The 27,044-nt window shown below is 45.9% G+C and overlaps 2 protein-coding genes across 2 annotated transcripts in view; one reads left to right on the top strand and one right to left on the bottom strand.

Annotated features, from left to right (window-relative positions):
* LOC142888000 (NLR family CARD domain-containing protein 3-like) overlaps positions 1-3,661 on the top strand; it is a 65,054-nt gene extending 61,393 nt beyond the window's left edge. The window contains exon 2 of the mRNA XM_076026007.1: positions 2,970-3,661. Coding sequence (XP_075882122.1) covers positions 2,970-2,988 — 19 coding nt within the window. The 3' untranslated portion in view covers positions 2,989-3,661. The remainder of the gene's footprint in view (positions 1-2,969) is intronic.
* A 5,698-nt stretch (positions 3,662-9,359) lies between these two features.
* Positions 9,360-27,044, bottom strand: part of LOC142888020 (NLR family CARD domain-containing protein 3-like) — a 175,434-nt gene continuing 157,749 nt past the window's right edge. The window contains exons 3-5 of the mRNA XM_076026027.1: positions 14,295-14,456; positions 10,967-11,140; positions 9,360-9,366 (exon numbers count right to left, since the gene is read on the bottom strand). Of these exons, the coding sequence (XP_075882142.1) occupies positions 9,360-9,366; positions 10,967-11,140; positions 14,295-14,456 (343 nt within the window). The remainder of the gene's footprint in view (positions 9,367-10,966; positions 11,141-14,294; positions 14,457-27,044) is intronic.

Consider the following 27,044-nt stretch of genomic DNA (forward strand, 5'->3'; position numbering starts at 1 on the left):
CCATTGAACGTCTGAAGGAGCAAGGAAAGTCACTGGACAGCCCCAGCACTGAGGTGACTCGAATGTTCATAAAGAACTGCCCTTCTACTGAGCTCGCCATGACCTTCAGGTCGAAGACGATAGAAAAGTGGACTGCTCGTGAAGTCCAAGACATTCTGAACGAATATCATTCTGAAATGATGTCAGTGAACAGAACTTCCAGAGAAAGGGTGTCAGTGAATGCTCTTGCTGCTGTCTCGCCACCTGCACCACCTGCTGAAGAACAGAGCCCACTGCAGCCACAGGCCACTGACCCTGATGCCCTGAACCGCCTTATTAACATGCCGGAGCAGGTGCTCCTGCAAAGATCTTCCCCAGCTTCAAACAGTCCTGTTCATGGTCCGACTCGACGGCCTGGCCCAAGGCACCCCAGGATCGGTGGGTTGCACTTGGAGGAAATGTCTTCTTCTCCACCATGGACTTGATGTCTGGCTTCTACAATGTGCCACTCCATGAAGAGCACAAAAAATACACAGCTTTCTCTTCACCTTTTGGCCTCCACTAGTACAACAGAATGCCACAAGGTCTGTCCAACAGTCCTGCAACATTCATGCGAATGATGATGTCAGTCTTCGGGGATGAAAACTTCACTAGTCTGCTCTGCTATCTTGATGACCTGATGGTCTTTGCCCCAACTGAACAGCAGGCGCTTGAGCGTCTAGAGATGGTGTTCTCCCGTCTGAAAAGTCACAAACTCAAACTGGCCCCCAAGAAGTGTCATCTCTTGCGGAGGTCAGTAAGGTTCCTTGGACATGTCATTCGTGGGGACGGGGTGATGAAGGACCCTGACAAGATGAAAGCCATCATGGATGTGGGAGAGGCGGACCTGATGGAGAGTGATGGTGTGACCCCTTCCTGGAGGAAGATTAATTCTTTCCTGGGCCTAATCTTCTACTATCAGCACTTCATAGCTGACTGCTCTGCTAAAGCAAAACCCTTGTTCAGACTCCTCTCTGGAAGGCAGGTGCAGCATAAGGCCATGAGAGGCAGGAAGGTGAAAAAGCGATCATCTGCTCCACCAGCGCTTATGGCGAGCAACTGGACTGCTGCATGCAAAGAATCGTTCCAGACCCTGAAGAATGAATTAGCTTGCAATGTCACCTTATCCCACCCCAACTTCAGTGAGCCCTTCGTTCTCGCTGTTGATGCGTCGTTTGATGGCATTGGCGCAGTCCTGTCTCAAGTGCCACCAGGTGAGACTGTTGCTCGACCTGTCGCTTTCGCCAGCAAGACACTGTCCCGATCACAAATTAACTATCCAGCGCACAGGTTGGAATTCCTGGCGTTAAAATGGGCCATTTGTGACAAGTTTGGTCATTGTCATTGCCCATTGTCCTACATCTTAACAAAGCCATGTTTGGACGCATGTGAACAAAGATGGGTTGCTAAGCTTGCCGCATTCGATTTCGATCTGAAGTATGTCCCTGGCGTTAAGAACGTTGTCGCTGATGCACTAAGCCGCGAGCCATTCGTTCAGTCATGTATCAGTCAACGTCTGATGAAAGAGCCCTACGTTGCACTGCTGGATGAAGTTAATGGCGTCGTCAGGGGTACAGCGCAAGATGCCTTCCGGCTGACAACTGCCAAGTTCTTCAAGAAAGGGAACCAAGACCATCCGATTCTGATGCTGAAGCCGTTATTTTATTTTGAAAGGTGACCCGCAGCTATTTTAGGTCGAGAAAAAAAAATGGCCGAAATGTTTGTTTGATGGAAAGCGGGTCAAGCCGGAGTGGTTGGTGAGCCAAAAATTCTTTTGACCTCACGTTGTCTGTGTTGCCTCGAACCAAAAACTCAAGAAGGAAAATAAACGAGTTAAATGGAACCCACGTCTCATCAATTTATGAATGATGTAGTGGTGCTGGTATGACGGACGGACATTGAAGACACCTGAGCGTCAAAGGTAAAGAGCGGCTACATGAATGAAAACTGTGGAACTACACAGTCAATCAACACAATCAACACATTGAACACACAAACACATCACATCCTTCCTTCATTTGGCAGCAGACAATAAAACAGCAGTTGGATCAAAGATGCAGTGGAGTCCGAAGAGACGCCAGTGAAGGATCTCTGATCCAGTGGAGCTCCAAGCTGCAGTGACTTTACACACAACTGAGCATCATGTTGAGTTGAAGCAGCAGATCAGAGCAACACTGTCAGTCACAACAGGACGTGTTGACACTCAGTGGCTGGAACACACTGGAGTGTGAAGCTGCACTGAGGACACTGTAGTGGAGACACTGAGGACCTGGGGCTTCATTTACAAAAAAGTACATGGATTTCATCCTGAAACAAAAAAATCTGGATGTTCAAAATGTTGCGAACGCACAAACGCACACCCATTTCCTTTGAGCGTCCCAATCCTCGTGGAATTGATCGCACATGAGCACGAGCCCTGCTCCTCCCTCGGAACACCTCCACATACAAAGCGTTGTCCCCCCTTGTTGGAAATCCAACATACTGGTGGACTTTTGGAAGGACAGTCTTGAGGTCAGCATGACTAAAATCTCCAGTGAGGATGGTAAAGCTTTTGGGTTTGCTGTCTGTTGATCACTGATGGCCTGGTACAGTTCATTGAGTGCAGCGTTCCTCTCACTGCTGTTGTTGGTGGGAGGGATGTAAACTGCAACTAGCAAAATGGCAGTAAACTGCCAGGGCAGATAGAATGGACGGCACTTTATGATCATCAACTGTGCCAGTGGTGAACAGTGTTTGCATACCACTGCAGTGTCCCGGCACCACGCACCACAGATGTAAACACATGCTGCACCACCGCGGGACTTCCCTCCATTTACATGATGATGGTGATGGTGATGATGATGATGATGACGATGATGATGATCAGACATTAATGAGTCTTGATTCACTTTCACTGTCTTTAGAATCTCACATGTCGACCACAACTTCTCTCTCTGCTCTCCTTCATCCAGTGAACTCTCAGAGCTTTAGTGTGCAGTGGTGTCTTCAGCTCTGCAGTCCAGCCCCTCCCACCTCACACTGCTGGACCTGAGTGAGAACTTCCTGAGGGATCCTGGAGTGAAGCTGCTCTGTGCTGGACTGCAGAGTCCAAACTGCAGACTGGAAGTTCTCAGGTCAGTTCCTGCTTTCTACTTGTGGACAGTGTGTGTCAGCAGATGACAACTGGTGTGTAACGCTGCTCAGTGTGAAGACTTTGAAGCAGATATTAAAGACTCATCTAGACAAAGTGGATGTTGTTGATATTTTCATGTCAACAATCTGCAGCCAGAAAAGACTTTGGATGGTGGAAGAAAGTGTGGAAAATGTCTCCAGTCACTTTGGAGCTCAATGGAAGTTGTTGATTGGTGATGAAGGTCACATGACTGAGCAGAAGATCGTGTGAAGAAATATTAGAGGCAGATTAATAGTGCAGCAGTATTTCTTCATCTTGTCCTTTGAATGTGTTTGACTTGTAATGAGACTCTGATGACTGAAAACAGCCACAAGCACACAAAGGACTCACTGATTATTTTCCATCTTCACTGCTGATTGGCTGCACACTGACTGACACACTGCTGTTGTTATTGTGTTGACTACCCACTGGCACAATGACTCATTTGAGGGAATGACTCAGTGATCCCAACAGCTGCACATCTGGATCATCAACAGGCAGAAATGACTCTGAATATGACATTTACACCATGGAAGAAATCAAATATTGATTCTTTATTCAGGCTGGAGAACTGCTGGTTGACAAAGCTCAGCTGCGATTGGCTGCTCTCAGCTCTGAAGTCCACCAGACTCCCACCTCAGACACCTGGACCTGGGTCAGAACCAACTGCAGGATTCATCAGTGAAGGAGCTGAGTGGTTTTCTGCAGGGTCCAGACTGTAAACTGGAGACTCTGAGGTCAGTTCACCCTCTTCACTCTACAACTTCTATCACTCTTGTTATTGTTGTCATGATTTTCACTTCACTGCTGTTGGAAATTCAATTTGCAGACACTTTTTTTTTTGATAATGAATGAAAGGGCGTGTTTTCATTGCCTCACCTCGCCTCGCCATGGTATGGTGTTAGGGTGTTTGCACTGGCCGCTACACAGTTGTAGGGGGCGCTGTTTTGGTACCTCAATCCCCCAGGGTCCGAGCAAGACGAAGCGAGTTTAGTGGTGACGTAGCGACGAGCAGGGCACTGGATTGGCTCCGTGTCCGCGTCGATGTTCCCTGTCAGAGCGGACATCCACGCCAACTCCTTTGACACAGAACGTCCGTGTCAGGTACATTTTACCGTGAATACAAGTAGCTACTATTGGTGTTGTACAAATACATTTATGTGTATACAGTTTTTGAAAACAGCTTTTTCAATACATGTTTACTTTCGTCTTTTGGGGAGAGGCAGGCGAACCGGGAATGCCCTCGACGTCGCGAGTGTGTTCAACCATATTCGCAAAAACGACAAACGGCAAATGGCGAAGCGCTCGGTAAAGAAAACAAATCGAGTTGCTCCTGCGTGAGGCGCGGTAAGCTAGGGAACCCCAGGAGTCTTGAGGAGAGAAGAAATACTGATTCGTCGAGAGGACGTGGCTCTTGGCCGCGAGGAAGCCTCAAACACCGCGGCATATAACAAAGTCGTCCTTGGCTCGCTAGGGCAGCTATTTCAAATAAGGAGGCGTGTTTACTGTCTGTTTTTCTGTTTGTTTGTTTTTAAATAAACGCTATTTCCCGTTGTATCCGTCTCGTGTTTACTTTTGGTGAAAATATGAAGGTTGAACTACACATTTGCTCGCATGGAAAACGAAACAATAAATTATAAATGTTGCTGCATAAATGATCAACTGTGACTTCAGTGAGGGAAAGTGTTCTTTCTTGAACAGAAAAGCAACCACAGACAGAGCAGCAGGTATGAAACAACTTCTACTTTGTCCATCGCTGCGCTGTTGTGTATGGCACAGAAGTGATGCTGGGGAAAACATTGTCCCGCTTTACCGTGTCGACTCCGCCCACGGTCTCGTAATCACAGAGCCAATGAAAACGCAATCGTACCGAGGCGAACCGTGGTGAGGCAAGGCAATGAAAACACGCCCTAAACTGTGCTTGAAGGTACAGTGGGTAAAATCCTCCCATCTAGTGGTCAGATTGCAGACTGCTTTTTTTGCAGATTCTGAAGTCGACGTTTCACTTTGATGTTCAGAGTGATGACACCCTGGTAAAATTCCATCGTTATAAACTCTCCATCATTTCTTCTCTATTCAGGTTGGAGTACTGCTGGTTGTCAAAGCTCAGCTGTGATTGGCTGCTCTCAGCTCTGAAATCCAACCCCTCCCACCTCAGACACCTGGACCTGAGTCAGAACCAGCTGCAGGATTCATTAGTGAAGGTTCTGAGTGGTTTTCTGCAGAGTCCAGATTGTAAACTGGAGACTCTGAGGTCAGTTCACCCTCTTCACTCTTGTTGTTGTCGTCATGATTTTCACTTGACTGCTGTTGGAAATTCAATTTGCAGACACTGGTTTGTGTTTGAAATGAGTGGAACTGGGTTTGAAGCAGGGGTGTCCATTAGGTCAATCGTGTGGAGTCCTCGTCACTTCCAGCAGGTAGAATGGTTCAGGCAGGAACTCAGTGATCTTGGTCATAATGTACGATGTGCTGGATTTTGTTTTTATATGTGCTGGATTTTACAGTCAAAGGTAAATGAGACGAATCGGCTTCTGCACCGCTCAGATCAAATAAAGAGACATAAAGCACATTTCATTTTAAATCTGAAACTATAATAATTGTTAAAATCAATGTATACTTCAGATACCTGCATTCTGTATGAGAGCAGACAGGAACAGGAAAAAGAGTTTGGCTGTTGTTTTCTTTAACTACACGCCAAACTACCGTGCTTGTCGCGTGAGCCTGCAATCCTGGCGTAAACTGACGGAGACGCCTCACTCGCAAAATACGCTTCAAAGTCACGCACAGCAGAAGCACCGGAGACCCTGGGAGATGCTGCTAGCAAAACATCTGCGTTCCACACACACACACACACACACACACACACACACACACACACACACACACACACACCGATTGTATAGTAGGTAGATCTTTTTGACTTGGTCATTTTAAAAGTAGCTTGCATGTTGAAAAAGTGTGAGCACCCCTGGTTTAAAGGTACAGAGTGTAAAATCCTGCCATCTGGTGGTCAGATTTCAGATTGCAGCGCTCATTCACTCACCCTCTCTCCTTTGTTGAGTGTCAGATTCTAAAGTCGACTTTTGACTTTGATTCTAAACTCTCCATCATTTCTTCTCTATTCAGGTTGGAGGGCTGCAGGTTGTCAGAGCTCAGCTGTGATTGGCTGCTCTCAGCTCTGAAGTCCAACGACTCCCACCTCAGACACCTGGACCTGGGTCAGAACCAACTGCAGGATTCATCAGTGAAGGAGCTGAGTGGTTTTCTGCAGAGTCCAGACTGTAAACTGGAGACTCTGAGGTCAGTTCACCCTCTTCACTCTACAACTGCTGCAGTTATTGTTGTCATGACTTTGAATTGAGTTTGTTGGAATTCACTTTGATTCCATTGGAAATGTGTAAAACTGGTTTTAAATTACACACACACACACACACACACACACGCACACACGCACTCACGCACGCACACACACACACACGCGCGCGCGCACACCCAACTGTGAATGACACTCTCCATCATTTATTCCGTATTCAGGTTTGAGAGGTGCAGGTTGTCATAGATCAGCTGTGATTGGCTGCTCTCAGCTCTGAAGTCCAACCCCTCCCACCTCAGAGAGCTGGACCTGGCTGAGAACTATCTTCAGGATAGGAGTACACAAGTTATTCAGATATGGAGAATCCCCATGGCAGGACTTCAGGAGATATATAATCAAAGTGTTAAAGCAGCAGAAATGAAACGTCAGTTGAGGTCAAGGTCACACAGGTTGTGATGGCTTTTATTGTCAGAATATTGAATCATTGAAATATAATGTTTGAGCTTGTAACAAAGTTAGGATGATATAACATAATCACATAAAATAAATGATCTGGTTTCCTTCTGATTCATTGACGTCCTTCTGAAATCTCCACACAAACATCTGGCAAGCATCAAAACCATGAATTATTTTGAGGGAAACTTCTTTTGTCTTACTTATGATTCAATAATGATTTGAGTTCCCATCACAGGTGTTGTGAATCACTTTATCTTTTCCACATGATTTCCTTATTTAAGATCATGAAGCAGAAATAAAGTCTCTTGAAAAGTATTTTTCACCTCCAAAATGAAGATGTTATAGAAGTCTGAAGTGAGAGCAGAGCAGTGTGTTGTTGATGTGTGGAACCTTCATGCTGAGATGTTCCAGCCGTGGATGATGAGAGCAGAAGCAGTGGTTGTGTTGCTGCTGCCTTCACTGAGCAGCTGCTCCAAGTCCTGCTTCTTCCACTGAGGATTCAGCTCCACCAGTGGCTTCTGGGACGTCTCTCCCAGTAACCACAGCAGCTTGTAGGGAGAAGCAGTCCGCCAGCCACCAGGCTTCACTGGGGTCAAAGGTCGTGACACACCCGCACAGTGTTGGTGCGTGCAGCTTGCTGTTTGGCTCCATTGGTTGTAGTTCTGTCAGCCACCAGTAGATGGAGCTCTCCTCTTCACTCTCCTCATCCTCACCACCACCTGCAAAGATAAGAAGAGACAGCAGGAGTCAGGACTCACAGTCCTTGAACGCATCATCACAGAGACGTTGACTGTTGATGGAGATGATGGAGTGACTGGTGAGAAGAAGCAGACTCTCAGTCACATGTCAAGTGTGGAACATCAGAAGGTCATATGACCATGGAGTGTAGGACTGATACTGAGGCCTGATGAAGATGAACTGATCAATAATTGAGTGGTGAACTGAGAGAAGAAGCAGTTTGGCAGCAGATGTTGGATGAATGAGGAGCAGCTGGACGTCACCATCCTCCTCTCACACTGTGACTGGGAACACTGGACCTCTGCTGTGGGATCAACTGGCTTTGGTGCTGGAACCATCATCCAATGGTTCCAAACCAGTACTAACCTCACACTCTTCAGTTGATGGTCACTGCTGTAGACAAGATCCATCAGTGGCTCCTTCACTGATGACTCCTTCAGGGGGTTCATATTCAGGTCCAGCTCTCTGAGGTGGGAGGGGTTGGACTTCAGAGCTGAGAGCAGCCAATCACAGCTGAGCTCTGACAAATTGCAGCCCCACAACCTGAACAGAGAATAAATGATGGAGTTTATAATGATGGAGAGTTTTTCCTGGGTGTCATCACTCTGAAAATCAAAGTGAAATGTCCACTTCAGCATCTGCAATCTGCAATCTGACCACTAGATGGGAGGATTTTACCCACTGTACCTTCAAGCCCAGTTTCATTCATTACTATCACAAACCAGTGTCTGCAAATTGAATTTCCAACAGCAGTAAAGTGAAAATCATGACGACAACAACAAGAGTTATAGAAGTTGTAGAGTGAAGAGGGTGAACTGACCTCAGAGTCTCCAGTTTACAGTCTGGACTCTGCAGAAAACCACTCAGCTCCTTAACTGATGAATCCTGAAGATAGTTCTCAGCCAGGTCCAGCTCTCTGAGGTGGGAGGGGTTGGACTTCAGAGCTGAGAGCAGCCAACCACAGCTGATCTTTGACAACCTGCACCTCTCCAACCTGAATACGGAATAAATGATGGAGAGTGTCATTCACAGTTGGGTGTGCGCGCGCGTGTGTGTGCGTGTGCGTGAGTGCGTATGTGCGCATACCTGTGTGTGTGTGTGTGTGTGTGTGTGTGTGTGTGTGTGTAATTTAAGTTTTACACATTTCTAATGGAATCAAAGTGAATTCCAACAAACTCAATCCAAAGTCATGACAACAATAACTGCAGCAGTTGTCGAGTGAAGAGGGTGAACTGACCTCAGAGCCTCCAGTTTACAGTCTGGACTCTGCAGAAAACCACTCAGCACCTTCACTGTTGAATCCAGAAGGCAGTTCCAACTCAGCTCCAGGTGTCTGAGTTGGGAGGGGTTGGACTTCAGAGCTGAGAGCAGCCAATCACAGCTGAGCTCTAACAAACTACAACTCCACAACCTGAATAGAGAAGAAATGATGGAGAGTTTTTCCAGGGTGTCATCACTCTGAAAATCAAAGTGAAATGTTGACTTCAGAATCTGACACTAAAGCAATCTGAAATCTGACCACTAGATGGTAGGATTTTACACACTGTACCTTTCCACTCAATTTCATACGCTTCAAACACAAACCAGTGACTGCAAACTGAATTTCTAACAGCAGTGAAGTGAAAATCATGACAACAATAACAAGAGTGATAGAAGTTGTAGAGGATTTTACAACTGACCTCAGAGTCTCCAGTTTACAGTCTGGACTCTGCAGAAAACCACTCAGCTCCTTCACTGATGAATCCTGCAGTTGGTTCTGACCCAGGTCCAGGTGTCTGAGGTGGGAGTCGTTGGACTTCAGAGCTGAGAGCAGCCAATCACAGCTGAGCTCTGACAACCTGCAGCCCTCCAACCTGAATAGAGAAGAAATGATGGAGAGTTTAGAATCAAAGTCAAATGTCGACTTTAGAATCTGACACTCAACAAAGGAGAGAGGGTGAGTGAATGAGCGCTGCAATCTGAAATCTGACCACCAGATGGCAGGATTTTACACTCTGTACCTTTAAACCAGGGTTGCTCACACTTTTTCAACATGCAAGCTACTTTTAAAATGACCAAGTCAAAAAGATCTACCTACTATACAATCGGTGTGTGTGTGTGTGTGTGTGTGTGTGTGTGTGTGTGTGTGTGTGTGTGTGTGTGTGTGTGTGTGTGGAACGCAGATGTTTTGCTAGCAGCATCTCCCAGGATCTCCGGTGCTTCTGCTGTGCGTGACTTTGAAGCGTATTTTCCGAGCGAGGCCTCAAAACAAAATTCAGTACATCGGACATTATGACCAAGGGCCAATTCCAATTCCTCCCTTAACTCCTCAATCTCAACCCTCGACCTTAACCCTCAATCTTTGGCCCTCAATCTTGGCCCTCAAAAATAAGTGTAAGGGCTTAGAAATGGGACACCCCTTAAGTGCAGTTACGTCTTCAGACTGTGGGGGGCTGCCTTACGCCAAAGCTAAGTCCAGTCTGTCAAGAAGACGACAACGACGAAGAAGAAGGAGAAGAAGAAAAAGACGATGAAAAAGAAGAAGTCCTCCGTCGCTACACAACGAGGTACACAAGTAACGTGAAGCCGGGACCGCCGGTCCGGCTGACAAACATCGTAAAGTAAAAAAAATAAAAATGTTACGCAACAACGATGTCAATAATCCATAAAAAACTCTTAAACTAAGACAATAAAATGGTTTTGTAATATTTATATCTTTATTAACTAAGAAAATACTTCCATTTGTAGCTCGCTTTTTCGTCGCCATCTTTTTCGAAGATGTCTTGGCGAAAATACGCAATGCCTTCTAGGTAGCCCTCACTGCCAAGGGTGGTCCCGGAGAATCTCAATATTGAGGGCGATACAGCCCTTAATCTCCTCCCTCAACTGGACGTTCTTAGAATCGGGACAGCATTTGCACCTAGCAGGGAGCGCGCATTTTTGAGATTGAGGGTTGAGATTGAGGGTTAAGGGAGGAATTGGAATTCACCCCAAGATCAACCACAACCACCGTGTTTTCTAATTATTGACTTCCTGCCTGAACCATTCTACCTGCTGTAATTGACAAGGACTCCACTCTTAAAGCTCTCTCTCTCTCTCTCTCTCTCGCTCTCTCTCTCTCTCTCTCTCTCTCCCTCTCTCTCTCTCTCTCTCTCCGACCTAATGGGCACCCCTGTTTCAAACCCAGTTTCACTCATTTCAAACACAAACCAGTGACTGCAAACTGAATTTCTAACAGCAGTGAAGTGAAAATCATGACAACAATAACAAGAGTGATAGAAGTTGTAGAGTGAAGAGGGTGAACTGACCTCAGAGTCTCCAGTTTACAGTCTGGACTCTGCAGAAAACCACTCAGCTCCTTCACTGATGAATCCTGCAGTTGGTTCTGACCCAGGTCCAGGTGTCTGAGGTGGGAGTCGTTGGACTTCAGAGCTGAGAGCAGCCAATCACAGCTGAGCTCTGACAACCTGCAGCCCTCCAACCTGAATAGAGAAGAAATGATGGAGAGTTTAGAATCAAAGTCAAAAGTCGACTTTAGAATCTGACACTCATCAAAGGAGAGAGGGTGAGTGAATGAGCGCTGCAATCTGAAATCTGACCACCAGATGGCAGGATTTTACACTCTGTACCTTTAAACCAGGGGTGCTCACACTTTTTCAACATGCAAGTTACTTTTAAAATGACCAAGTCAAAAAGATCTACCTACTATACAATCGGTGTGTGTGTGTGTGTGTGTGTGTGTGTGTGTGTGTGTGTGTGTGTGTGTGGAACGCAGATGTTTTGCTAGCAGCATCTCCCAGGATCTCCGGTGCTTCTGCTGTGCGTGACTTTGAAGCGTATTTTGCGAGTGAGGCGTCTCCGTCAGTTTACGCCAGGATTGCAGGCTCACGCGACAAGCACGGTAGTTTGGCGTGTATTTAAAGAAAACAACAGCCAAACTCTTTTTCCTGTTCCTGTCTGCTCTCATACAGAATGCAGGTATCTGAAGTATACATTGATTTTAACAATTATTATAGTTTCAGATTTAAAATGAAATGTGCTTTATGTCTCTTTATTTGATCTGAGCGGTGCAGAAGCCGATTCGTCTCATTTACCTTTGACTGTAAAATCCAGCACATATAAAAACAAAATCCAGCACATCGTACATTATGACCAAGATCACTGAGTTCCTGCCTGAACCATTCTACCTGCTGGAAGTGACGAGGACTCCACACGATTGACCTAATGGACACCCCTGCTTCAAACCCAGTTCCACTCATTTCAAACACAAACCAGTGTCTGCAAATTGAATTTCCAACAGCAGTCAAGTGAAAATCATGACGACAACAACAAGAGTGAAGAGGGTGAACTGACCTCAGAGTCTCCAGTTTACAATCTGGACTCTGCAGAAAACCACTCAGAACCTTCACTAATGAATCCTGCAGCTGGTTCTGACTCAGGTCCAGGTGTCTGAGGTGGGAGGGGTTGGATTTCAGAGCTGAGAGCAGCCAATCACAGCTGAGCTTTGACAACCAGCAGTACTCCAACCTGAATAGAGAAGAAATGATGGAGAGTTTATAACGATGGAATTTTACCAGGGTGTCATCACTCTGAACATCAAAGTGAAACGTCGACTTCAGAATCTGCAACAAAAGCAGTCTGCAATCTGACCACTAGATGGGAGGATTTTACCCACTGTACCTTCAAGCCCAGTTTAGGGCGTGTTTTCATTGCCTCGCCTCACCACGGTTCGCCTCGGTACGATTGCGTTTTCATTGGCTCTGTGATTACGAGACCGTGGGCGGAGTCGACACGGTAAAGCGGGACAATGTTTTCCCCAGCATCACTTCTGTGCGATACACAACAGCGCAGCGATGGACAAAGTAGAAGTTGTTTCATACCTGCTGCTCGGTCTGTGGTTGCTTTTCTGTTCAAGAAAGAACACTTTCCCTCACTGAAGTCACAGTTGATCATTTATGCAGCAACATTTATAATTTATTGTTTCGTTTTCCATGCGAGCAAATGTGTAGTTCAACCTTCATATTTTCACCAAAAGTAAACACGAGACGGATACAACGGGAAATAGCGTTTATTTAAAAACAAACAAACAGAAAAACACACAGTAAACACGCCTCCTTATTTGAAATAGCTGCCCTCGCGAGCCAAGGACGACTTTGTTATATGCCGCGGTGTTTGAGGCTTCCTCGCGGCCAAGAGCCACGTCCTCTCGACGAATCAGTATTTCGTCTCTCCTCAAGACTCCTGGGGTTCCCTAGCTTACCGCGCCTCACGCAGGAGCAACTCAATTTATTTTCTTTACAGAGCGCTTCGCCATTTGCCGTTTGTCGTTTTCGCGAATATGGTTGAACACACTCGCGACGTCGAGGGCATTCCCGGTTCGCCTGCCTCTCCCCAAAAGACGAAAGTAAACATGTATTGAAAAAGCTGTTTTCAAAAACTGTATACACATAAATGTATTTGTACAACACCAATAGTAGCTACTTGTATTCACGGTAAAATGTACCTGACACGGAAGTTCTGTGTCAAAGGAGTTGGCGTGGATGTCCGCTCTGACAGGGAACATCGACGCGGACACGGAGCCAATCCAGTGCCCTGCTCGTCGCTACGTCACCACTAAACTCGCTTCGTCTTGCTCGGACCCTGGGGGATTGAGGTACCAAAACAGCGCCCCCTACAACTGTGTAGCGGCCAGTGCAAACACCCTAACACCATACCATGGCGAGGCGAGGCGAGGCAATGAAAACACGCCCTTTCATTCATTATCAAAAAAAAAGTGTCTGCAAATTGAATTTCCAACAGCAGTGAAGTGAAAATCATGACAACAACAACAAGAGTGATAGAAGTTGTAGAGTGAAGAGGGTGAACTGACCTCAGAGTCTCCAGTTTACAGTCTGGACTCTGCAGAAAACCACTCAGCTCCTTCACTGATGAATCCTTAAGGTGGTTCCAACTCAGGTTCAGCTCTCTGAGGTGGGAGGGGTTGGACTTCAGAGCTGAGAGCAGCCAATCACAGCTGAGCTTTGTCAACCAGCAGTTCTCCAGCCTGAATAAAGAATCAATATTTGATTTCTTCCATGGTGTAAATGTCATATTCAGAGTCATTTCTCCCTGTTGATGATCCAGATGTGCAGCTGTTGGGATCACTGAGTCGTTCCCTCAAAGGAGTCATTGTGCCAGTGTGTTGTCAACACAATAACAACAGCAGTGTGTCAGTCAGTGTGCAGCCAATCAGCAGTGAAGATGGAAAATAATCAGTGAGTCCTTTGTGTGCTTGTGGCTGTTTTCAGTCATCAGAGACTCGTTACAAGTCAAACACATTCAAAGGACAAGATGAAGAAATACTGCTGCACTATTAATCTGCCTCTAATATTTCTTCACAGGATCTTCTGCTCAGTCATGTGACCTTCATCACCAATCAACAACTTCCATTGAGCTCCAAAGTGACTGGAGACATTTTCCACACTTCCACCATCCAAAGTCTTTTCTGGCTGCAGATTGTTGACATGAAAATATCAACATCCACTTTGTCTAGATGAGTCTTGAATATCTGCTTCAAAGTCTTCACACTGAGCAGCGTTACACACCAGTTGTCATCTGCTGACACACACTGTCCACCAGTAGAAAGCAGGAACTGACCTGAGAACTTCCAGTCTGCAGTTTGGACTCTGCAGTCCAGCACAGAGCAGCTTCACTCCAGGATCCCTCAGGAAGTTCTCACTCAGGTCGAGCAGTGTGAGGTGGGAGGGGCTGGACTGCAGAGCTGAAGACACCACTGCACACTGAAGCTCTGAGAGTTCACTGGATGAAGGAGAGCAGAGAGAGAAGTTGTGGTCGACATGTGAGATTCTAAAGACAGTGAAAGTGAATCAAGACTCATTAATGTCTGATCATCATCATCATCATCATCATCATCATCACCATCACCATCATCATGTAAATGGAGGGAAGTCCCACGGTGGTGCAGCATGTGTTTACATCTGTGGTGCGTGGTGCCGGGACACTGCAGTGGTATGCAAACACTGTTCACCACTGGCACAGTTGATGATCATAAAGTGCCGTCCATTCTATCTGCCCTGGCAGTTTACTGCCATTTTGCTAGTTGCAGTTTACATCCCTCCCACCAACAACAGCAGTGAGAGGAACGCTGCACTCAATGAACTGTACCAGGCCATCAGTGATCAACAGACAGCAAACCCAAAAGCTTTACCATCCTCACTGGAGATTTTAGTCATGCTGACCTCAAGACTGTCCTTCCAAAAGTCCACCAGTATGTTGGATTTCCAACAAGGGGGGACAACGCTTTGTATGTGGAGGTGTTCCGAGGGAGGAGCAGGGCTCGTGCTCATGTGCGATCAATTCCACGAGGATTGGGACGCTCAAAGGAAATGGGTGTGCGTTTGCGCGTTCGCAACATTTTGAACATCCAGATTTTTTTGTTTCAGGATGAAATCCATGTACTTTTTTGTAAATGAAGCCCCAGGTCCTCAGTGTCTCCACTACAGTGTCCTCAGTGCAGCTTCACACTCCAGTGTGTTCCAGCCACTGAGTGTCAACACGTCCTGTTGTGACTGACAGTGTTGCTCTGATCTGCTGCTTCAACTCAACATGATGCTCAGTTGTGTGTAAAGTCACTGCAGCTTGGAGCTCCACTGGATCAGAGATCCTTCACTGGCGTCTCTTCGGACTCCACTGCATCTTTGATCCAACTGCTGTTTTATTGTCTGCTGCCAAATGAAGGAAGGATGTGATGTGTTTGTGTGTTCAATGTGTTGATTGTGTTGATTGACTGTGTAGTTCCACAGTTTTCATTCATGTAGCCGCTCTTTACCTTTGACGCTCAGGTGTCTTCAATGTCCGTCCGTCATACCAGCACCACTACATCATTCATAAATTGATGAGACGTGGGTTCCATTTAACTCGTTTATTTTCCTTCTTGAGTTTTTGGTTCGAGGCAACACAGACAACGTGAGGTCAAAAGAATTTTTGGCTCACCAACCACTCCGGCTTGACCCGCTTTCCATCAAACAAACATTTCGGCCATTTTTTTTTCTCGACCTAAAATAGCTGCGGGTCACCTTTCAAAATAAAATAACGGCTTCAGCATCAGAATCGGATGGTCTTGGTTCCCTTTCTTGAAGAACTTGGCAGTTGTCAGCCGGAAGGCATCTTGCGCTGTACCCCTGACGACGCCATTAACTTCGTCCAGCAGTGCAACGTAGGGCTCTTTCATCAGACGTTGACTGATACATGACTGAACGAATGGCTCGCGGCTTAGCGCATCAGCGACAACGTTCTTAACGGCAGGGACATACTTCAGATCGAAATCGAATGCGGCAAGCTTAGCAACCCATCTTTGTTCACATGCGTCCAAACATGGCTTTGTTAAGATGTAGGACAATGGGCAATGACAATGACCAAACTTGTCACAAATGGCCCATTTTAACGCCAGGAATTCCAACCTGTGCGCTGGATAGTTAATTTGTGATCGGGACAGTGTCTTGCTGGCGAAAGCGACAGGTCGAGCAACAGTCTCACCTGGTGGCACTTGAGACAGGACTGCGCCAATGCCATCAAACGACGCATCAACAGCGAGAACGAAGGGCTCACTGAAGTTGGGGTGGGATAAGGTGACATTGCAAGCTAATTCATTCTTCAGGGTCTGGAACGATTCTTTGCATGCAGCAGTCCAGTCGCTTGCCATAAGCGCTGGTGGAGCAGATGATCGCTTTTTCACCTTCCTGCCTCTCATGGCCTTATGCTGCACCTGCCTTCCAGAGGAGTCTGAACAAGGGTTTTGCTTTAGCAGAGCAGTCAGCTATGAAGTGCTGATAGTAGAAGATTAGGCCCAGGAAAGAATTAATCTTCCTCCAGGAAGGGGTCACACCATCACTCTCCATCAGGTCAGCCTCTCCCACATCCATGATGGCTTTCATCTTGTCAGGGTCCTTCATCACCCCGTCCCCACAAATGACATGTCCCAGGGACCTTACTGACCTCCGCAAGAGATGACACTTCTTGGGGGCCAGTTTGAGTTTGTGACTTTTCAGACGGGAGAACACCATCTCTAGACGCTCAAGCGCCTGCTGTTCAGTTGGGGCAAAGACCATCAGGTCATCAAGATAGCAGAGCAGACTAGTGAAGTTTTCATCCCCGAAGATTGACATCATCATTCGCATGAATGTTGCAGGACTGTTGGACAGACCTTGTGGCATTCTGTTGTACTAGTGGAGGCCAAAAGGTGAAGAGAAAGCTGTGTATTTGTTGTGCTCTTCATGGAGTGGCACATTGTAGAAGCCAGACGTCAAGTCCATGGTGGAGAAGAAGACATTTCCTCCAAGTGCAACCCACTGATCCTGGGGTGCCTTGGGCCAGGCCGTCGAGTCGGACCATGAACAGGACTGTTTGAAGCTGGGGAAGATCTTTGCAGGAGCACCTTCTCCAGCATGTTAATAAGGCGGTTCAGGGCATCAGGGTCAGTGGCCTGTGGCTGCAGTGGGCTCTGTTCTTCAGCAGGTGGTGCAGGTGGCGAGACAGCAGCAAGAGCATTCACTGACACCCTTTCTCTGGAAGTTCTGTTCACTGACATCATTTCAGAATGATATTCGTTCAGAATGTCTTGGACTTCACGAGCAGTCCACTTGTCTATCGTCTTCGACCTGAAGGTCATGGCGAGCTCAGTAGACGGGCAGTTCTTTATGAACATTCGAGTCACCTCAGTGCTGGGGCTGTCCAGTGACTTTCCTTGCTCCTTCAGACGTTCAATGGCCAAGTCAACAGCGCGGTTCAGTCTAAGCCAGTAGTCAAAGGCATCCTCACCCTTCCCAGGAAGAGTGGTGTAAAAGTCTGCTAATGGGAGTGGTGAACACGGAACAGAATCAAAGTGCTTCCGCAAGAGACCATAAATGGCATCGGGGTTACAGGTGATGTTAATACCACTGTTCCTGGTCCCAAACCTGACAACATCGTTTGCTTTGCCACCAAGATGAACAAGGATCTCCTCCGCTTGTTCCTCAGGTTGCAGATTCCCCCTCTTAATGAAACTCCTCATGAGCTCCTCCCACTCCTGGACGGAAACAGAGTCTGAGTTGTCTCCTCTGAAGCAGGGGGGCTCCTTCAGCTTTCGATGAGGGACATATTGCAAATGGGACACGTCAAAAGCATTTGTGGCAGACACATTGGCATGGCTAGGTCGAGGGGTAGCACTATGTAAAGGGGAACTGGCTAGCATATCAGCATGGGCAGGTGAAGGGGCAGCACTGAGTAAAGGGGTAGTGACAGATGCACTGAGGTGAGAGATAATGTCCTGTGCCACCCGCTGGCTGACCTGTTGAATCAATGCATCACCCATCTGACCTACAATACTAGCAGCAATAACACCAAAAGGAGTTACAAAAACATTACCCTGAGGATTACTCATCTTTCCAAAAAGTTAACAAAACACAATACCACAAAACAAAAGGATGAAACCATAAAAGGCCTAGACTGGAAACTGAAAAAAAAAAAAAAAAAAAAAAATCAAATAAAAGTACATAAACCCTCTATCTGATGTCTAACACTGCACAAAAGCAACACATCTGACCGACTTCAGTGACCGCAGATGAACAGCAGCAGCAGAACAGTCCCCGGGTCGCTCTGCAGCATCGGTAGCACAACAAAAGAGTCTCGAGTCACGGCACCAATGTGACCTCTCCTATTCTGTCCTGCTTGCTGTATAATGAAGACTTGCAGAAGTCAGGTGTGGAGCAGCAGTTTATTCTCTGAAACAGAATGGGACACAACCATAACTTGCTCCGTGAAACTTGGTCACCTCCTGCTTCATGGGCTTCCTCTGTACTGAAGTAGTGATCGTATAGTTGTTGTTTCTACAATACAAATAATATTAAAAATAAAATACATTTTTCTACAAAATACAAAAAAATGACATTCGCAATTTCAATAATTCGCTCCCTAAGGCTCCATTTTTATACACTGTAACATTCTTCCAGTTACACACACATACCTGAAACAGAATGGGACACAACCATAACTTGCTCCGTGAAACTTGGTCACCTCCTGCAGAGACAACGTGCTCCGTATGAGAGCTGTGTCCTGCTAATGGACATGCTAGCATGCTAATCGTTTTTAATAGCAATAAAAAAAAAAAAAAAGAACTTTGCTAAAACAAAAAACAAACAAACAAAAAAAATTAAATGAAAGACACCAGCACACATTTAAACACTGAAACACAGTTAGATGAAGCATAGCTCAACTTATTGCATTAATTTCTGTCTCAGCAGGGAGGAGACCGTCTCACCTGCTTCATGGGCTTCCTCTGTACTGAGGATCGCCCAGAATGCAAAGCGCTAACTTCAAAATAAAATACAAAATAAAATATAAAGAGCCATGGCTGTGCCCCAACCAAGTTTAACATGATTGAACACAATTTATTTTGTGTGTGTGTGAGAGAGAGAGTGGATGACGCCTTGCAGGTGCGGTCCTGGATGTCGGCTGCTGATTGGACGCGCCACGTCTGAGAAGGAGGAGCAGTCGAGCCAGCCTGACTGTCATCCCTCCTCCACTCCCAACTCTGCAGTTAGTCACTTCTGAAATGGTGTGAGAGCACGCGGCCGTAGGTAGTGATGGCCGATGGAGGCTTTGTTGAAGCTTCGACACTTGTTTCAAAAAATGGTTCATTACTCGAGGCTTCAATGACACAGTGCTCGAGGAGGTCATCTAGTGCTCAATAAAATGAAGTGCAATAGAAACGTGTTCATTGTTTCATAGGTTGTTTGGGATTTGATTCGCCATGCATTCTTGTTGGACAACACTACATGGTTGTACGGTTCAATGCTGACACAATAAAATAAAAATGAAAAATAAAGACAATGTCTCTTTTTTGGCACGACTGATTGTAGTAGACTATAGCTCTATACTTAGCCTGACAGTTTGTGCAATGAATTATATTATATCCTAAAACAAGACTAAATAGCCCATAGTTTAAAAATATGTTCAATAGTAAGTGTTCAGTGGGTCAGATGTCAAATGTGATCTATTTAAAATGTAGAATAGATGAGCTAAATAACACATATATAATACACGTTGATGGGAATTGAACCGTCGCCTCAGTCTTGCAAGTCCAAGATTGTCATAATGTACCACAAACCCAAATCACACTCCCTTTTTTCATCTAAGCTGTTTGAGTAGCGTTAGCACACCGTGATTCCTCATCAACTACAGGCCTACACTTCAAATAATTATGAGAAAAATCCAACGTAAAGAGAGCACTTCCATTAGGAAATAGTCAACATGAAATTTCGTCTTCTACTGACACCTGCTGGTCAAATTGAATAGTTGCAAATATTGTGAACAAGTTGTCATCTAATTCTAATCCTAAACAATATGGCCATTCCAAGTGAAGTATTAAGACAATTAATCAGGTTTGTACTGCTTGATTAAACACATTCATCCCGTTCCAGTGCAGTAAAACCCACTTCCCTTCAGGACCGTGTCAGCGAAGCCAAAACTTCCTTGAGTGACGCTGTTTCCCAGCATGCAATGCGAGCTAGCGATTCACAATACTATTCCATCACAAACATGGATGTAAAAAATAAAAAGGGACGAAAAATGAAACTTCAGGAACAGCAACCATTGCAATACAAGCAGAACTGGGCCGAAGTTTTATATTATGTACACCATAATACAGCCTTCTAGTGGACAAGCCATACTATTTAATCCGTGTCCTCCTATGGCACTTCCGTGGGTGGAAGCTCATCGTAGAGGTCACGTGCTGGTTGCGTGTCACTCCACCTATCACCTCGGGGAAGGCCGTTGATTCAGGTGAGTATATGGAAAATATGGGTCAATGTGGTCAGTCGTAACAAGAGAAGCTTGCTGGCAAAAATAATGCACTACAAGTGGATGTGACACTTTTTTTTTGTTTTGTATGAGCGTTTAAAAAAAACAACAACATAATAATAATATGGATTTTGACCATGTATGTTTTGGAGTTCATTGAAAGAGGTTAATATATATATCTATATATATATATATGTGCGTGTGTGTAACTTTCACTAACTTATCTATTTCTATCCATCTATCAAACTTACTATCTAGGGATCTATCTACTACTAACTCTCAAAAAACTAACGGACAACCAAGAGCAACAAAACAAACCTACTGCAATTCGTATATTTTAGTGTGTGTGTGTGTGTGTGTGTGTGGGGGGGGGGGGGGGTTAAAATGAGCACAGTGATGGTTCCGCAGCATAAAGTGTATCTTCAGTCGTCGATTGTATGTGTGGGAGTCCCTCAGGTTCAGCCCAGCTGATTTAGTGTTCGGTGAGAGGACCCTTGCGTCTGTTAAGGGGTAAGTGGCTTTCCGATGTTAAACGAGTAGAGAATAATGTGTTAGATTACGTAATTTTTTTTCCGTGAACGCTTGCATCGTGCTTGTGAAACTGCTCACCAAACTCTTGTCGCCAGCCAGTCTAAAATGAAGCGGCAGTTTGACAAGAAAGCTGTGGCTCGAGTTTTTGAGACAGGCGACCGAGTGTTGGTATTGTTGCCGTTACCCGGTTCCGGTTTGCAGGCTGGTTTTTCTGGTCCGTATGTCGTGGAGCGCAAACTTTCCGATACAGATTATGTAGTGCACACTCCTGATAGAAAACGATCATCCCGCGTCTGCCACGTCAAAATGTTGAAAAGTTACGCCCGGTTCACACAGGACGCGGAAGCGCCGCGAAGTGAAGCGATGCGAATCGCCAAGCGCTTCCATTCAGCGCCCATGTTAATGAATCAGTGCGTTTACATGCAGAGCTTAATCGGACTAAGCAATCATTCGGTTTTCTCGTCCAATCGGAGTTCTCACCTTGGTCCCCGTATACATGCAGCTGAGAAATTCAAATTATTGACGGGTCCTCCTCCCAACACTAGGGGGTGGAGTGAGTCTTTTCAGCCGGTCAGCTGCTTTCGGTTGACATATTAAATCTATTATGATATGGAACGATAGTTCATAATGTACGTGTTACTTGCTTTGCAGATAAGGTGTACCCTATTTCTTGTGCTCCTGGTTATTTTAAAAGGCAGACAAGAACGTTGTTTGCTGTTGGAGGGCTACAACAACACTTCGATGCTACGCTTTGTGCCGTCGCTACGGACCCCAAACTCTCGTTCTTGTTGGATTCGGGTTCGGAGCAGACTGGTGGGAGAGTTTGTGTACAGGTTTTGCAAAGGAACGGTGTCTTCAGTTATACACACGCTCATTAAAGTGCCGACCGTGGAAGAAGCTGGTGCCGCTGCACGCCGTTTCCAGCAGAATAACAGCGAAATTACCCAAATAAAAACAAATCAGGAAAACATCTCTTTGCTGTGCTTTTATTTACAAAGTTGAAATTCTTCTAACTTACAAAAAATGTGAACGAAAAGGTAGAAATATAAATACGAAGGAATACGTATTTGTTCAGGGGTGCGCAAAGCCGGAGCCCTGCATTTGCTGCACTACCCTTTTTAAAAAGGTCTCCGTTGCGCGTTATTTTAATATGTCCATCTCTTTTAGAAGAGAAAGCATCGCCCCGGTCTCATCCTCTCTCCAAATGTCAACATTCTTATTCGCGTTTGCCAGGTTGTTTCGCGCCGTCTGTTTTGTTAGACGACGTAGTTGTGCGGTCATGAGTCGCGAGAGCGAGGCGTGGCGCATGCGCACTCGCATTGTCCAGTTAATAGTCCGATTAAGGCGTATACATGGCAGAGAAATTCGAATTCCAATCGCATTATCTGGGTGTCTCAATCGGAGTTCTCCGATTCCAATCGGAGTTCTCAAACTCCAATCATAATCGGAGTAAGGTGTTTACATGCACGTGAGTTCTCCGATCATAATCGGACTAAGGCAATAATTCGATTTTCTCTAGTGCCATGTAAACGCACTGAATGTAGTGGTTCAGACCAGACGCGAACAGGCGCGCGGCTCGTGCCATTCATTCCAATGGAAGCGGAAGCGCCGCGCCAACGAATTTCGCGAGCGAGGCTCCAAATGGTTCACACCAGACGCGAACAGCTCCGCGACGGTCGACAAGCGCTTCTGCTCAGCTGCACTCTTTTTTTCACTCCCACTTTTTCACTTCTTTTTTTTTTCTTTTAAAAAAATAAAATAAAATAAATCATTTTCGCCATCGCCCCCCCTTGCCCCGTAGCCAGCCCGCTCCATAGCTCACTTTTGTACGTGTGTGTGTAAATAAATAGAAACACGCACTCAGGTGTCCATCTCAAGACAAGACCTCTTTCATAATGATCATTGACCGGCATCTCTAGGATCAAACAGACGTATTTTGATCAAGTCTTCCTCTGTGTGTGTGTGTGTGTTTAATCTCTCTCGCACTCTGATACAATGTACTGACAAATATAACATACAAATATGATATATGATCGAATTTGTCATTCGGTTTTTATTTTGAAATTAGTTTATTTTGAAAATTCACCGGATTTTCTCGTTTTTATTGAGCGACTTCCTGTACTATTGACGAGGACCGCTCGCGGCTCGCGCACGAAATAGAGCAGACGCCGAAACAACAAATGCATGCCGCGAGCCGCGCAACCACCACATTGATTAACGTGGGCGCCGAATGGAAGCGCTCGGCGGCGCTTCGCTTCCACGTCCAGTGAACTGACGTTAAATGCATGGCGCGATCCGCGAGGGGAGCCGCGCGCCTGTTCACGTCTGGTGTGAACTACTACATTGCTTAACATGGGCGCCGAATGGAAGCGCTCGGCACTTTGCGGCGCTTTGTGGCGCTTCCGCGTCCAGTGTGAACCGGGCGTTACGTCGCTCGGAAAAATGTGTCGCCTGAGCCTCCGCCCCCTCCGTGCCCATTGGCGGAGGGAAAAAAAAATCGGTGTTCATTCGGCGCGCCTGGGAAACTTTGAAATTATGAATAACTTAAGCTTGTTTTTGTCCCATTTGCCTGCATCAGCCCGTCATGATATTGTTAAATTAATTGAGAGCCACCCACTATTGTTTTCTGACCACCCCCGCCGTACGTCAGTTTTGCACCATGACATAGAAGTAGAGGGACATGCCACAAGTAAGCAAGCACGCACACAGAGTCAATTCTGGGAAGTTAAGAAAGAAGCTTTGGCTCTCCTTCTGACAATGCCCATCTTGATGTTAATTTGGGGTCAGGTTTTTACAGACTATAATGCCCTCGTGGTCCTGGATAGGATGCGCAATCAAACCAGCCGTAGATGCGGTGGTCTCTGCTCCTGCAAGACTTCAATCTCCAGATTTGCCACAGGAAGGGGGGTTGATAATGTGTTGGCAGATGCGTTATCACGTGTACATGTGGACTAGCTGCGGAATTCTTATTTCAGGGGAACTGAGGTTTTTCTTGTTTAGTTTTGTTTGTAGGTATGTTAATAGGGTTTAGTTCTTAAGAGAGGGGGTGTTATGACCCACAGGTGGGTCTAGGTGCCTCTATCTAAATAACTATTACCAATTTTAAACGTTTAGTTTTTTACTACTACACAAATGTAAAGTCAAACAACATACGCTTACAGAAACTCACACAACAAAATATAAATTAAAATGTGTAAAACAAAAAGAAAAAAAAATCAGCATTCAGATAACAGTTTTGTCCTTTAGTGAGAGCCTCATCTTTGTGCGGCTGATCCTGTTTCTTCTCTCCTGTTTTGGAGAAGATTCTCTCTGAGGGGACTGATGTTGCTACAATGCACAGTCTCCATGCCATCACATGTGTAAGGCGTCAGTAAATTGAAGCCTGCAGTTTGCAGTTGCAGCTGTTGCACGACAAAACGGGTCAACCAACCCGACAAACGACCCGGGTGATAATCGGCTCCGATCGTCTTGCGATGGAATTGGGACACCCGGGACAACACCACCTTTTTTTTTACCTGCCGCACGGAATGACGTTGAGCGTAACGTACGCTAAATCATAATATCGCGCCAGTCAAGGTCATATCGCGGGCCTGTCCCGCTCACCAGATATCCAAGAAGGTTGGTGAGGGCTGAGCGGGCAAAACCTTTGGTGACTAAGTGCCGAAGGGGTGAATTTTTTCTCTACCTTTTTGCGCCTGAGTAAAAGCTGCTGCAGTTCCCCAGGGGGGACAAATTGTGGACGACATGCAGAAAAAATACGGTCCAGATTGTCTTGATATGTTGGATGTTTGGGTTGAAAAGTGGTTCCCAGAGGGGGGATCACTGAGTATGGAGGAATTGAGAAACCTCCGGGATAAACTGAATATAGCCGAGGGAAAGGTTACAAAAAAGAAAAACCCAAACAGGTGGGAGATTCAAATCATCAAAGATCATGAAAGGTGTTTTTCATTCTGGAAACCTGAAGCAGAGGTCAGGGACAGGAAACAAGTAAAGAAACGTGTGAACAGCGCTGGGCGCTGGAGCACACTCACACACACTCCCCAGAGGAGCATTCAAATGCACCAAATCGTCTGTATCCTTCTCTTACAGGCCCGAGGGACCCTCTCCTAGACATGCCTGTCTTCCCTCCTCCCGCCTGCCCTCATCCAACGCTACCACCGTACAACCCTGCGCACTCCAGCACCGACGCCGCAGTGTCGCCACGTTCATCAGGACTGCCGTCAACCAAACGGCCAGCCTCATCACTGCTTTCAGACAAGGGCTGCTCCCCCAGATCGCCAAAGCAGTTAACAGAAGCTGCTGCGTGGGGATTGAAGATGCCTGGCTGACAGAGGTCCGACGTCATGCAGTGCACGCTGAGAGGCTTCTGCAGGAGGCCAGCGATGCAGAGGACAAGAAGATAAAGCGTGCCTCCCTCACCATGATGAAGCACCTCAGTGACACGGCGAGACGGCCCTACAGGAACAACGACAACCGACGAAGGGCGACTAGCGGAGACAGAGGCGAAAAGGGGGCGTGCCACATCTGCGGCCGCATGGGTCACTGGGCCAGAGAATGCCCTGACAAAGGAAGACACCGCGGGCAGAACCATGCCCACCGCAGCCAAGAGAGTGATCGCGAGGACCGGAAAAGAGGATCCAGAGGGGACCAGGACGTGTTTATGTAGCATAATTGTGGCAAAGCACTGTTCCTGCTTTTGTTGTGGTTTGTGGCGTGTGTGAGAGTGATCAGTGAGCAGGGTGCAGTTACCCACTTCTACCAGTGGAGGTCGTGTTCGCCCCGGGGAATAACGCTAGAGAGGTCTCTCAAGTGGCTCGTGACACCTATGTGGAGCGAACCGTCGTAGCGGACGTTAACGTGTGTTATCTGTTGTGCTTCCACAGGTGAGAAGGGGAAATGGTTGAAAATAAGAGCAAATGTATGTGTGGCTGTTTCGTAATTGAAGTCTGAGATCGAGGGTATGTGAGTTAAATTTACGTTTTGAATGTATCGTCTCCGAGTGATTACCTAGCGAAGAGGAAACAACGGCTAGCCCGTTGCTAGGTTACCAGGAGGCGGGGTTGACGCTCGGTTACGTTAGTGTTCGTTTAACGTTATGGGATGTTTATTCAGTAGAAATGTGAATATTTAAATGTATACGAGTAAGATTGAATGTGGGAAACGACATGATTAATAAGTTCAAGTCGAAGTCGGGTATGGATCTGTGTTTTGAAATGTAAAAAGTAGATAACGCTCGAGAGGAAGTCTCTCAAGTGGCTCGTGAGACCTATACGGAGCGAACCGTAGTAGCGGACGTTAACATGTGTGTTGTCTGTTGTGCTTCCACAGAAAACCAAAATAAAAGCTTCTAAAGAAACAAAGAAAAACAAAAATAAATGTGTCTTCGCAACATTACCACGCTACATTTACGTTTGACTATCTGCTTTAATATAAAACCGCAAAAAATGTGTTTTATAATTTTCTTTATATAATCTACAAACGTATTTGTATGATCCAGGGAAAATTCCATGTTTGTTTGTGAAACTCATTGGAAGAATGAAGAAAATCTGTTCGATTGTTATTGTCATGAACATGAATCACAAAACATATATATATATGTATATATATATATATATATATATATATATTTTTATTTTATTTTTATTTTTTTTTCATGTGTCACTTTAACAGAGACAACACCATCTGTAATTACTATGTTTGGTTGCATTTCCCTGGCAGGCAAAGATAGATGGAAGAGACATCTCTCTGGGTGGAAAATGGGACTGGCTTGTCTGTGGATGGTGGAGGCTCGCTGGGCTCATCAATCCGTCCATCCATTCACCTTGTTCGTCTCATCCTGACTGCAGCACGCCACTGTGGAGGCTTGACATAACACACATTAGATTAATAACAGAAAAGCAAAATGTGACTGATGGTGTATTATTTAGTGTGCTTCAGTTATAATTCTCATAATAATGACTGTTTTGCTGGCTTCACACAATATATATAATTGGCCTGTCTTAGTTAAAAGCCCACTCACCA

Source organism: Nelusetta ayraudi, unplaced genomic scaffold (genome assembly GCF_046127955.1).
Source record: "Nelusetta ayraudi isolate G7.1 ecotype Tasmania unplaced genomic scaffold, CSIRO-AGI_Nayr_v1 ptg000018l, whole genome shotgun sequence".
Taxonomy (NCBI): domain Eukaryota; kingdom Metazoa; phylum Chordata; class Actinopteri; order Tetraodontiformes; family Monacanthidae; genus Nelusetta; species Nelusetta ayraudi.